This window comes from Borostomias antarcticus (genome assembly GCF_949987555.1).
Source record: "Borostomias antarcticus genome assembly, chromosome: 4".
In the NCBI taxonomy this organism is placed as follows: Eukaryota; Metazoa; Chordata; class Actinopteri; order Stomiiformes; family Stomiidae; genus Borostomias; species Borostomias antarcticus.
In genome coordinates, this window is record NC_140237.1 from 28,006,982 (window position 1) to 28,019,893 (window position 12,912).

Genomic DNA, 12,912 nt, shown 5'->3' on the forward strand with positions numbered 1-12,912 from the left:
AGAGGTCATGAACAGCCAAGGAGTGCTCTTTCCCCCCACCGAATCCCCGCCAGTTGCCTAATAAACAACAGCCTACAATTCAATCATGCACAAGATCAGCAGCATCCAAGGACCGCTGACATCACTGATGTATCGTCGTCCCATGCATTTTGGCATCAATGTGAATATTCATGATGCTGATCTATTGGGTTGCCATAGGAGCGAAAACTGCAAATAAGCTCAGCCCACCTTGGTTAAAGCTCTCCCCATTCTTTAAATGTTCGTCGCGGTTGGACTGCAAGGCCAGGCACATAGACTACACGTGTCCGAGACAAATAGGCAATTGCCTCTCTCAATTTGTCATTGCATAGGCCTATAGCCTAATTTAGCCAATCAGGTGGTGGGTTATGTGCGGCATCTAGTAGGCTATAGGAATATAATGATAATTGTGCACCCGTTTGCACTAATTCACAAGCATGTTTCTGATTTATCAGTAGACTTTCACAAATCAAACGGGTTTATGTCTTTGGAATTGATTCATTAAAATTAAACGAGCATGGTAAAAAGGTGGATGGACGAAATCCGTTCATTTTTAATTGCAGGGGCTCCAAAGGGTAATTTAGAAAATTCAACAAAGCTGCTGCTCAAAAGGCATGTCACATAATGAGGCTATTCACATCATATTTACAGGCTTGGCTAGCTACACTCAAATATGATCCCATTATCTTTAATTCAGAAGCAGAAAGGCGAAAAGTAAACCTTGATGCTCAGACATTTATCTAATAGCGAGCCTACTTTAGTTGTAAAATAAAAGTAAAGCCAAGTAAAATAGTCATGAATCAAAAGTTCTGATTATCAATTTGCAGCCGAGCCGAGTTAGATCGACATGTAACCATGGATGTATTAATAGAACATGTAACACGCCAGATGCCAACATGAGCTCGCGAGATCTGGATGGTATCACGAGGCTAAGATTGCAGGGTAAAAATGCAAGCGCGCGGCTCCCGCGCTTTAGACTTGGATGCTCTGCTCTCTATGTCATAGGTAGCTAGCAAGCTAAACTGGTGATGGCTCAGAGATCTACGTGGAAGCTTAAACGCTTTGGACGATTTTTACCAGGAAATAAAGCAGACGGTGGTACACCATGGAAGGTAGGCCTAATGACTAATATCGACTAATGTACAGTTACCTCAAGGACTATACTATACTACTATATCAGGCTTGGCCTATTTAGGCTAGCTAGCCCTGGTCCAGGTCGGTGTAAGGGCTAAGTTAGCTATAGCTATTTTTTTCCAACTCATGGTAATGTCTAGCTAACCCTTGATAAATAGCTGGAGCCAACCACGTAGCTAGCAAATGTGACATATCTGGACATTTTTCAATACATATTTTACTTTTATCCAAAGGTTGTGGAGTCTGGTGGAAGTTCAGGTGAATTGGTGCTAACCATTGTGGCGTCCGGACACATGCTGGTCTCTCAGGGTCAAGAGCTCTTGGTAAGGGCCGCCTTAAAGTCGCACTCCGTAGTTTGACGTATTTCCGACGCAAACAAGCTATGAGGGTGGGACATATGTTTAGAGGAATTTGATTGAAACATTGACAAGTGGACGGGTTTTAAGAACTTTAGACAGATTCGATAGAAGGATAGCGTTGATTGACGGGTGGATGTCGTGAGATTATTGGCCTAAAATCTAAGGTACCAGTTGTCATAATTGCACGTGACCTACCGTTTTCCAGGAAGTAAGAAATTATATACTTTGATATAAGATTACAACAAAAGTAGAATTTTGTAATTTGTTTGGCATACATCGTTGAATAGGTGAACACTATGGCCAATTATGTGAACCAAAATGGGACAGAATGCTTTTTTTCATTTCAGTGCGACTTTAAGACACTCAAGGTTGCCTCAGGATGGAGGATTACAAAACAACTACAACAAATAAAATCAAGGACAAGAGATTTTATGTGTTTCATAAGGGAATACCAGACTACCTGGCATTGAAGACCATAGGAAGTCTAAATAAGTGATTATTTCTAAGCAGGTGTGTTGCAGTATGAGAGTGGTGCAGTTATCTGTATGCCTGGGCGCTAGGGATGGGCATTTTCAGTTATTGTAATACTCGAGTACTCTATATTCATAATGAACGAGTACTCGACTACTCGCTGTTCTGTAGCCTACCGTAAAAATAAATCCGGGAGGTCCGTGGCCATCGATGTAGGCCTACAGTAGGCTATGTGCCCGATTAAGTAAACGTGCACGACTCTTTAGAAATTATCCCGACGTATTTCGTTATAGCGAATTTGCATATGAATAAACAACCAACAATTTAAGCCATTCAATCCAATTGCATTTATTAAAGAACAAACGTCACAGCGGACATACTGTGTTCTTTAACTTATCTTTTCCGTTCGTTTGGCGTCGCATCGTCGTGAGCTAGCCGGGCTAGCAAATGATGTGATTCGGGGTTGTTGTCCAGTCGTCTAATTCATTGTTTCGTTGTGCTTTAACCGCATGTGGTTGAGCATTGAGCTGGTTTGCTTATGATAAGCAAGTTTCACATTGCAGATTTTTCACTGCACAGTTTTCCCCTTCTTTATCAAAGTATTTCCAGACTGTACTTTTACGAGCAGCAGACATGTTGCGACTGATGTGAGTAGCCTCACGCAGGTAGCCAAAAGCACAGTGCGCAGGTGCATGAATAACTAAGCTTTTTTTTTTCAAAGTGAAACAATTACTCGCCATGGTTACTCGAGTACTGACATCAACAACGAGTACTCGAGTACTCGAGTACCCATCCCTACTGGGCGCGAGCCAGTCTTGTTCTCAGTAGGCTATCGTAATGTCAGAAGCGTTCTCTAGCTCTGAGTCCGTACCATCAAATGTAACATTATTGAAGAAACATAACTCTAAAAGTTTAATATGGAACTATTTGGGTTTTAAACCATATAAACAAGGAAACACTATAGATGATGGCTGTCCGTTGTGCAGGCAATGCAGCAATGCCGTACCGGCAAAAGGAGGCAACACATCAAACTTAATAAAGCATCTACTATCTCATCATCCAGACCTTGCACTGGAATACATACGAGCTAATGAGGTTAGTATGACTTTATTTGTTATAACTAGCAGTGTTCTTGCCATTAGCTAATATTACAAAATTAATGAATAAACCTCTTAGCTAAAGCGTGTGCTGCTGTTGCTAGCTAGCCAGCCAATGCTAGCCAGCTGGCTAGCTAATGAAGTAACGTTAGTCTACCCGCTGTCATGTTGTCATGCACAGCTGTTGAATTAAATTTGTCGTCCTCTTATTCCAACTCCAAACTCCTTAAAATAATGTGAGCTAGATTATGTAGGCTGAGACAAATCCAATGATAATCCAATGATATCCACCTCTTGACATTTGGTCATTTGATCTGGTTTTGACTTAAAGGACAATGCTCGTTTTTGACAACCTGGACCTTATTTACGACATATTATAAGACGTTTGACTCACCGAGATCACTTTGGTGTAGTTCGGAGGCATGTAGAAGAAATGTAAAATCCAGCGCGAGCCAGTATATCCATGTAATGGCGGTGGTCGGGGCACTTAGAAAGCAGTTTCTAAAAATCTTCTGCCGAGAAACGGTTGTTTTCATCAATCTGTCTTGATGAATCGCTAGTTGTGCTTACATAGAGCATAGGCCTGTTGTGGTTTTCACATGCCATGATCTTTAGAAACGTCTTTCGAAACGAAATAGCTTCCTCACTTGCTCCAGCACGCATTCGCACAGCGCGCAATCGTTGCTCCAGCACGCTGTGCGCATGCGTGCTGGAGCAAGTGAGGAAGCTATTTCGTGTCTAAAGACGTTTCTAAAGATCATATTACAGAGGCATGTGAAAAACAACACAACAGGCCTATGCTCTATGTAAGCACAACTAGCGATTCATAAAGACAGATTGATGAAAACAACCGTTTCGCGGCAGAGAATAGATTTTTAGAAACTGCATTCTAAGTGCCCCGACCACCGGCATTACATGGATATACTGGCTCGAGCTGGATTTTAAATTTCTTCTACATGCCTCCGAACTACACCAAAGTGATCTCGGTGAGTCAAACATCTTATAATATGTCGTAAATAAGGTCCAGGTTGTCAAAAACGAGCATTGTCCTTTAAACGAAAGTGAAAGCTAGATAAAGCATGTTGATGTCACTGCCATCGACCAAAACCCAGTGGCCCTCCGCAGACCTTTACTGGTGGTTGGTGATACTACACTTGTGTGTATACATGGCTGATTCTGTTGTTGTTGTTAGATATGCTTTTTAAATATTGAATATTAATAATTCATAATATGCATAATATCTTACCTGTAGAGTTACAATGTAATGCGTTAAATGCATGTTATTCATGCACCGCTCATATAAAGTGATTACACTGTACTGTAATGTACTGTAAATACATTGCACGTTCATAAAAATAAAAGAAAAATGCTGCGGTATCGTGATACTACTTGGTATCGTGATACTTTGGCTGGTATAGTATTGCAGGTCAAATATTGGTATCGTGACAACACTAGTTTTTTTGTTGCTGTATAACATTAGCTTTTTTCTTTTAAACAATGTAGGTCTGTAAACCTAAAGAATAACAGAGAAATAATATAGCCTACAATTTCCTTAATTATAATGTAGGCTATTTACAAACGGTAAAGTGTAGGCTATATGTAATACGATTATCTTGGTTAACTAGCCGTTTCTGACAATACGATTGGTTGTTGCGGGAGGGATCCCAGCGCGTGTGATGTGTGTGGGCGAGCGAGGAAGAGAGGACGTGAAGGCAGCAAAAAAAGTTTTCTCTCGTCCTGACTCATGAGCTGAGCTCGTTTCCTTGTCAACACAATAATTCCCCAAATGACCAGAAAAAGTAGCTAGATTTGTCGCTAGTAGCTTTTCATGAAATAAGTCACCAGGGGGGTCTGTAAAGTCGCTAAATCTAGCGACAAAGTCGCTAAGTTGGCATCGCTGCGCAATATTGGTCTGGCCTTCGCCCTATTAGTCTGGGGCCTGTCTCTTTCGCAGTTGTTTCGCCGGTCTAGAGGGGAAGCGCCTAGGATGACGCATCGCATAATCTTCTGGTCTGGACCGGAAAAAGAACAATTGATGTATCTATAATTTCGGAGGCTAAGACGCTGCAGTGGCTTCAAATGTGTGATATTAAGTATACGGCACACTTCTTCCATGACTTCTTGAAATATTTCTTCAGGTATGGCCATGTTTTCTTCCATCGATTTCACAATTTTACAATTCTGTGTACCACTCTGCACTTAGATTTATTACTGGGGATGGGTATGATACACACCATTGTCTCCTTTACAGTAAGGTTGGCTGGCCATCCCTGGCAGCTCGGCGAGACTATCATTGGCTCTTGTTCATTTTCAAGGCGTTGACCGGCAAACAGCCACTGTATATAGCTGCCCTGTTGGACAGGAATGCTCCAGCCCATCAAACACGTTCTAGTGACTGGATCACACTTAAAGTTCCACGGACTAGAACAGGACTTGGCAGGACAGCATTTACTTATGCAGCCCCAAAGTCCTGGAATGACATTCAGTCCAAGTTAAAGCTGGAAGTTCTTCCTTCCCTAAAGAAATTTAAATGCCTGATTTCATTTCTTTATGATACATGTTGTAACTGTTTTTAACTAAGTGCACTGTACATTGTCTTGTTGTTTTGTTGTTCTATTTTGTTGTACACTCAGCAGCTCTGCAAATGAGGTGGCCTCACCTCAGATCTCACCTGAGTATAAATAAAGGTTTCAATCAAAAATCAATCAATCAAAAAATAAAGCAAGCGGAAGTAGGAGGCGGGCTCTACCGGCTCGAGCCGGAAGAAGGGGCGGGCTTAACGCAGTGAAGTAAATAGACACCAGGCTCTTCTCCCCGAGGAGAGACTGGTGACTCGAGGCTATTGCCCCATAGAGAGTGATTATGTGGGAAGAGGTACTTGCCTTGACAGACAAACACCTTCAGCCAATCAGCGTTCAGCAAACTTTTGCCAAATCCAGTCGGAAGAACGGCAAAACGTCTTTTCCACCGAGAAACTCTGCTAGTGCATACTCTTGTTCTTGTTCAAGTGTTGTGATTAAGTCTATTTCTGACTGCAATAACTGCACTTATAGCTGTGTTTATTCTTCTACTTGTTGCTTCGGGAGCTGCCATGTTTGTTTAGCGAGCGGCAGGGACACGAACCAATCAGGGGCTGCTTTCCACTGTGGTACCAGTTAGCAGTTACCAGGTAGCAGTTAAAACCCAGTCCCTGATTGGCCCGGTATGCTCTGGATTTTGGGATAATCGCTCTTGAGGAGGCGAAGGCCAGACTGTTCTGCGTTAGTGAAACAGAATGCGAGCTCGCGAGAACGGGATGGTCGTACCAGGCTAGGAGTGAGTAGCCTGGGGAGTGAGTTTCAGTGCCCACCTACAGTACAGTAGGTGCTATCAGGATAGACCAACGTCTCCACTAGACATTTCCATTTATATGGCCAGAGCAGTCACCCAGGAGGGTGTTGCCTACTACTAGCTTGGGCCCTACCAACTCAAGAATCGCCACTGCAATCACTCAAGTTGTAGCATATTGCGAAACACTGATTTGTGCACTTTAATGAAATCCTGATGATCAGTTCTGTTGCTCACAGTCGTCTCCAAGATAAATGTGTCAACGTGTGTATTTTCCCAGTCCTCATGGTTGTTGGTTTGTTTTCCTTAATACAGTTGAGTGACTGCTAAATAAACAGCTAGAGTAACCAGTGCATATACTGTATATAGCTGCCCCATGCCACACGGGGCAGTACACGAGGAAGGGACTACCGCTCAGCTGAGCCTAGGTGCCCACATGCCAGACGACATGCCTATTCAGGTCACAGCACACAAAGTGATTTGACTTGATAGGATAGCACTGACAGATTGGCACCCGTACTGATAGATTAATCTTAATGTTTGCGAGTACTGTCTTTCAATACAAAGAGCTTACAGCAGACAGTACATGATGTTGGCTGAAGGGTAGACCCATCTGGGAAATGTCCTTTAGCACAGCTAAATCACACCTTATTAGAATGCAGCCTCCATGAGGGTGACTGAGGGCAATCACGCCCCTGGTTCTCAGATATGAGGGCTTTTCTCTATGAGGATTATAGAGAAACGGTTCAGTCACTAACCCTAAACAAACCATCAAAATGTCTTGCCAAGCCAGTGGAAAGTGACTCGACAACAATCATGCAGTTTTTGACAGGATTTGCATCTTATGAAGTATCTCAATGGTTTAATCATCTCTGAAAATTTCAGTGGAGAAGGACATTCTTAACAGCAGAGAAGGGCCTTCTTAATCTGTTTTGAAACTTGAAGCACAGCTACTAGGAAAATATTAGGTTTATGTAACCAATGCAGAGACGTTTTGTAATGTGCTGTGAGGTTCATTTCAAGCATATTTACTGCACAAATTGGATACATTGCCACAGTTCCCACAAATGATCCATTGGTTTGGTATTGTTGTGGCAATTTTTTCAAAGTCAAATGTATAGGCCTAACTCATTGCCCTGCCATGCAGTCAGTTTGCTAGTGTAAAAACTAAGGCAAGTGTCCAGGAAGACCTGGAAAAGAGGTGACCAATTTCCAGCCATTGAAAATGCAAAAGTAAAATGTCCTGGAAAATTGTGTATTGTCCTGGAAAATTATTTAATCATTCTCCTATTTTCCTTAAGCTGAGAATGAGCTACTAGGCTATCAGGGCTCCCCAAGATGGATAACATTGCTATCTGAAAGGGCTAAATTATGTTCAGGAATATTCAAATGGTAGTTTATGGACAAGAGTATTTTGATGTAAATTTAGTCATACAAAAAAGGCAGTGACTATTCTTATGGTGTCTTTTTGTATTAATTCAATGTAGTGGCGCACCGCTATAAGAATAGTGGGCATGTCTATTCTAATGGCTGTCATCTATTAACCATCAGTTTCAAACATTTTAGCATACATATTTGGGTTATGGTAGTCTGAATCACCGGATGTAGGTTTTGGAGATAACCCTTGTCACTAGGAGGCAGGAGCATCTTCGTACCCCTATCAATCTCCTATTGCCACTGATTGGGAGATTCAATCCAGACCCCTCCCTTTCTGCTGTGTGTTACTGTTTTCAAAAGTCCTCTTCACTACATGAAACAACAACAACAAGCAACTAGTCTTGCATAGCCAGACCTATCTCCACATTTTGTTTATACTGTGCCAGCATAGCCAAACTTATCTCCACACTTCTTTTATGCTGTGCCAGCGCAGGGGAAATATCTGGCTGGACTCGTTACCATTTGGGGATGGGGATATTTTTTTTTTTAAACCAATCACAATCATCTTCGGCCGAGTAGATGCTTCACGTACTCTTGGAGAATCTCCCATCGCCACCGATTGTCTGACCACATAAATCTGGCAGTAATAGATGAATGATAAGGTTTATCCCCAAAAGCTACATCCGTTGAGTCACACTAGGTCTGGCTATGCGAGACTGGGGTTAAGGTTGGGGTGTGGGTTAGGGCACCGTAAGAATAGTGGGCATGTCTATTCTCATGGTGGTGGTAAGAATAAACTTTGCCCCCCCAAATATGCAAATTTATGCACACACATTTTTGTGCGTGCATGAAGGATGTCCTGGAAAAGGATCTCTAGAAAACAGTGGGAACCCTGTAAGGTCAAACACATTTCTACTGAACTAATAGTGTATTAGATTAAACCAACCACTGCTGCTAACTCATTAACTCATAGTGGTGTCAACTAGGAACCCTACTGCACCAGATATATCTGAATAAAACACCAAATATTTAAATAGATTAGATATAGTTAGGGAGCTTTTTGTGAATCTCTTGTATTCTCTTGTATCTCTCACTGTATTCGGTGAACTAACAATTAGTCAATTGTTTTATTCACTTGCAAAAGTGTTGATTCATGCAAGTCCCTAAGACTTGTTTCAATTATTTTCCTCATGAATACAAAGTCAACAAACTCTAACTCTATCTTGGCTGAATACAAACAGAAAATTGTATTTCTCTTAATTCTAAATCTGAGATTGAGCACCTCTCTAAATCCCTGCTGATTACAGACTGTCCTCAGTGCTGATACAGACTGTCTCAGTGCTGATTACAGACTGTCCTCAGTGCTGATTACAGACTGCTCAGTGCGGATTACAGACTGCTCAGTGCGGATTACAGACTGCTCAATACGGATTATAGACTGCTCAAGGCGGATTACAGACTGTTCTCAGTGCTGATACAGACTGCCTCAGTGCGGATTACAGACTGCTCAGTGCTGATACAGACTGTCCTCAGTGCTGATTACAGTGTCTCAGTGCTGATTACAGATGGTCTCAGTGCTGATTACAGACTGTCTCAGTGATGATTATAGACTGTCTCAATGATGATTACAGACTGTCTCAGTGCTGATTACAGACTGTCCTCAGTGCTGATTACAGTGTCTCAGTGCTGATTACAGATGGTCTCAGTGCTGATTACAGACTGTCTCAGTGATGATTATAGACTGTCTCAATGATGATTACAGACTGTCCTCAGTGCTGATTACAGACTGTCTCAGTGCTGATACAGACTGTCTCAGTGCTGATTACAGACTGTCTCAATGATGATTACAGACTGTCTCAGTGCTGATTACAGACTGTCTCAGTGCTGATACAGACTGTCTCGGTGCCGATTACAGACTGCTCAGTGCTGATACAGACTGTCCTCAGTGCTGATTAAAGACTGCTCAGTGCTGATTACAGACTGATTCAGTGCGGATACAGACTGATTCAGTGCTGATTACAGACTATCCTCAGTGCTGATTACAGACTGTCTCAGTGCTGATACAGACTGATTCAATGCTAATTACAGACTGGTTCAGTGCTGATTACAGGCTTCTCAGTGCTGATACAGACTCCTCAGTGCTGAATACAGACCATGCTCAGTGCTGATACAGACTGTTCTCAGTGCATATTACAGACTGTGCTCAGTGCCTCCATTATATTGGGTTTCTGAGGAAACAGAGCCCCCTGCAGACATGATTGTGTAATTTCAGGACCATATTCATGCCCCTTGGTTGGCAGTTTAAAATAGTCAGACTGATCTGACTTCTGTGTCTCATTTGACACAGGGCCCTAATAACATACTGTATGTACTGTATTTGTTGCTGACCTCTTTTCCTGTGTACGTTAAGGATGGATTATCCTTGCTCGATGCTCCAATGTTCCTCAAAGTACAACAGAAATTACCAGACACACTGTTGTTCAGGATGACTATTAAGGTGAGTTGTTTCAGAGGTTCAGCCAAAGCATAAGCCTATTGATGTTATTCATATTTTTAAAAAGCATTCCAGGTGTATAAATAAAACTAAAGCTAAACTAAACTAAAAATAAAGCTTTTTGCCAATACCTGGACTTTGTTTATGGTTGTGCTGTTTATAATCCACAGATTAAATAATGGCACACGCAGATGTAACAGACCAGGCATACAGAATTAGTGAATCATTAAGATTAGTAAATTATCAAACACCCATCCTGGTGTAGCTTAATGTTACAAAACCAGGTAGTTCTAGAAATGGGCAGTTTCCTCTATTTGGAGCGGCTTGATTTGCTTTAGGCAGATTACGCACTGCCGTTAGCGTGGAGTCATGACAGGGATGGGCATCTGCTGAGACAACAGTGTAATTGGTAATTAAATGGCCTGGATTAAGTGGATCACAGTCCTCCTGACATGAATGTTGATCAGTTTTGGCGCATATCACCAGCTGTGAGCGATGCTCTGTAGTCTGCTATTGGAAGACCTGCTCTGATGTGCTGAACAGTAAGTGGAATATCATGCTTAGTGGTCTGAAGGTCAGGCATACCTCAGGAGATGGGGGATTCTGTGGTTGGTGCTCAATCTGAGTTGTGTGTGTGTGTGTGTGTGTGTGTGTGTGTGTGTGTGTGTGTGTGTGTGTGTGTGTGTGTGTGTGTGCGTGTGTGTGTGTGTGTGTGTGTGTCCGCAGGGGGAGAGCCGTCTGATGAGGATGCAGTTTGGCGGGAGCAGCAGGTCTGAAGCATTGGAGGAGTGTAGTAGTGCAGTGATCAGACTGAAGGAGTACCTGCCCATCACCACAGAGGGGGACCCACCACCACCACCCCTCAGATGCCCCCCACCACCCAATCAGCCCCCCAGTGACACCCACGCACAAGACCCACAGGTGGCCGTCTGTCTCCACAACACCATTGCTCTCAAACAATCACTCGCACAATCTGAACCCATGCTCTTCTGAACTCTTCTCCACCCCTGCATCTTGAAAGATTTGTGGGCTTTAAATATTTCCCCCACTTTTCTCATTTTGAGAGATATTACAGTTTCATTACCTCCTTTTGGCAATGAATGGGGGGTTCGGGGAACTTTTCGCTCCCAAATCCAAAAGATTAATGGAGGTGAATGGCCGCTGTGTTTGGGCGGCTCGTGGCTGTGATTCGGATCTGCTCCAGAATTTAATGGGTTGTTAGTTGACCCATGCTACACCCCTCCACCGAGTTCCATGAAATTGGTCTGGTAGTTTTTGCGTAATCCTGCTAACAGACGAACGAACAAACAAACACGCCACCGAAAACATTACCTTTTGCCCTGCACTGTCGCTAGGCCAGAGGTAATAATGGACCAGCAACTACACTAACCTACAGGAGATTAGGTCTGGTGAACCTGTAATAACATGTGAACAATGACCTTACTGTCCCCACTAGATGGTGCTATTTGTAAAAATGTCTGCAAGAGAGGCTGTCCTCCGAGTACAGAAATCACACTGCAACCATTGCAGGGCTATGATGGATTATGTGTAGGAGTTCATTACAACGAGATGTAGTGTAACAAATGGGATCTAATTCATCTTTAATCTTGCCACATAGCAATGAGGAATGACTAATCTAATGACTAAACACCACACACACACACACACACACACACACATTGACTCACTGTGAAGATGAAAGGTTCATGACTGGTGGCAATCTTTTCAATTAATAATGAAGCTATTGATTGGCTTCTTAACCCCCTTGGTTTGTGGCCCTGTCAATTCCAGCTGCAGTCCTCCTGTTCAACCTTGTGTGAGCAGACAGTGGCTGGTGAGGGAGTGCGCCCTGAGCCTCAGCTTATCCAGGGCTCTGTGTCTGTCAAGCAACTCACCCAGGTACAGATGATAAAAACACAAAATAGATAAGAATGCTGAATAGTCAAATATACTTACCGTGTTCATGTGAAGCTTAACATTATTGTTTCCAACAACTAAAAATTACTAGAGTATGATGAAGAGTGTGAGGGCTGGGGTTGAAAGATTAGCCTAATTCAATAAATTATTAGTCGTTGCTATACTATGAGTCATTTCATGATGCATTAGGCGTGATTAAAATGAAGACCCGTGATGAAGATAAAGATCTTCCTCATGGTCTGTCCTCCCACAGCACTTCCTGGGCGAGCACGGTCTGTCTCTTCCCCTGGCGTACCGCCACTGTGGCCTGCCGCACGGAGACCTGGAGCCCTTCCTGCGTCTCTGCCTGCTAGACCCCAGCTTCCCGGCCTTCGTGGAGGAGGTGCAGGGGGAGCTGGAGAGACTGCTCCAGGACTGACTGCTGCAGGGAGATGGGTCGACTTCATAACACTGTAACAGGTGGGCGGCCTGTGGGGACGAGGTTGTGTTGCTTTCCATACTGGTGGTACAAACATGTGCATATAGTGAAAATCACAGAGGTTTAGGAGGATATCTCAAATCGTACAAAAGTATTGATTTGGAAGAAATTAGCAAAAGATGATTTCGAAAAGCAAAAGAGCCAAGACTTATTTTGGAGCTTTTTATTCTGAAAAAAAAAAAGATTGGTCTCATGTTTTATCGTGGCTACTGTATATATGCAGCTCCTTCCATTTGCACC

The 12,912-nt window shown here is 42.9% G+C and overlaps 1 protein-coding gene across 1 annotated transcript; it reads left to right on the plus strand.

Annotated features, from left to right (window-relative positions):
* Nucleotides 1-1,046: 1,046 nt before the first annotated feature.
* rec114 (REC114 meiotic recombination protein) lies at nucleotides 1,047-12,612 on the plus strand (the record flags this gene model as incomplete). The annotated part of the gene is made up of 5 exons (XM_084437417.1): nucleotides 1,047-1,130; nucleotides 1,386-1,475; nucleotides 10,194-10,280; nucleotides 11,004-11,198; nucleotides 12,448-12,612. The coding sequence occupies 5 exons, from the start codon at nucleotides 1,047-1,049 to the stop codon at nucleotides 12,610-12,612; spliced, it is 621 nt and encodes a 206-aa protein (XP_084293543.1).
* Nucleotides 12,613-12,912: the final 300 nt, after the last annotated feature.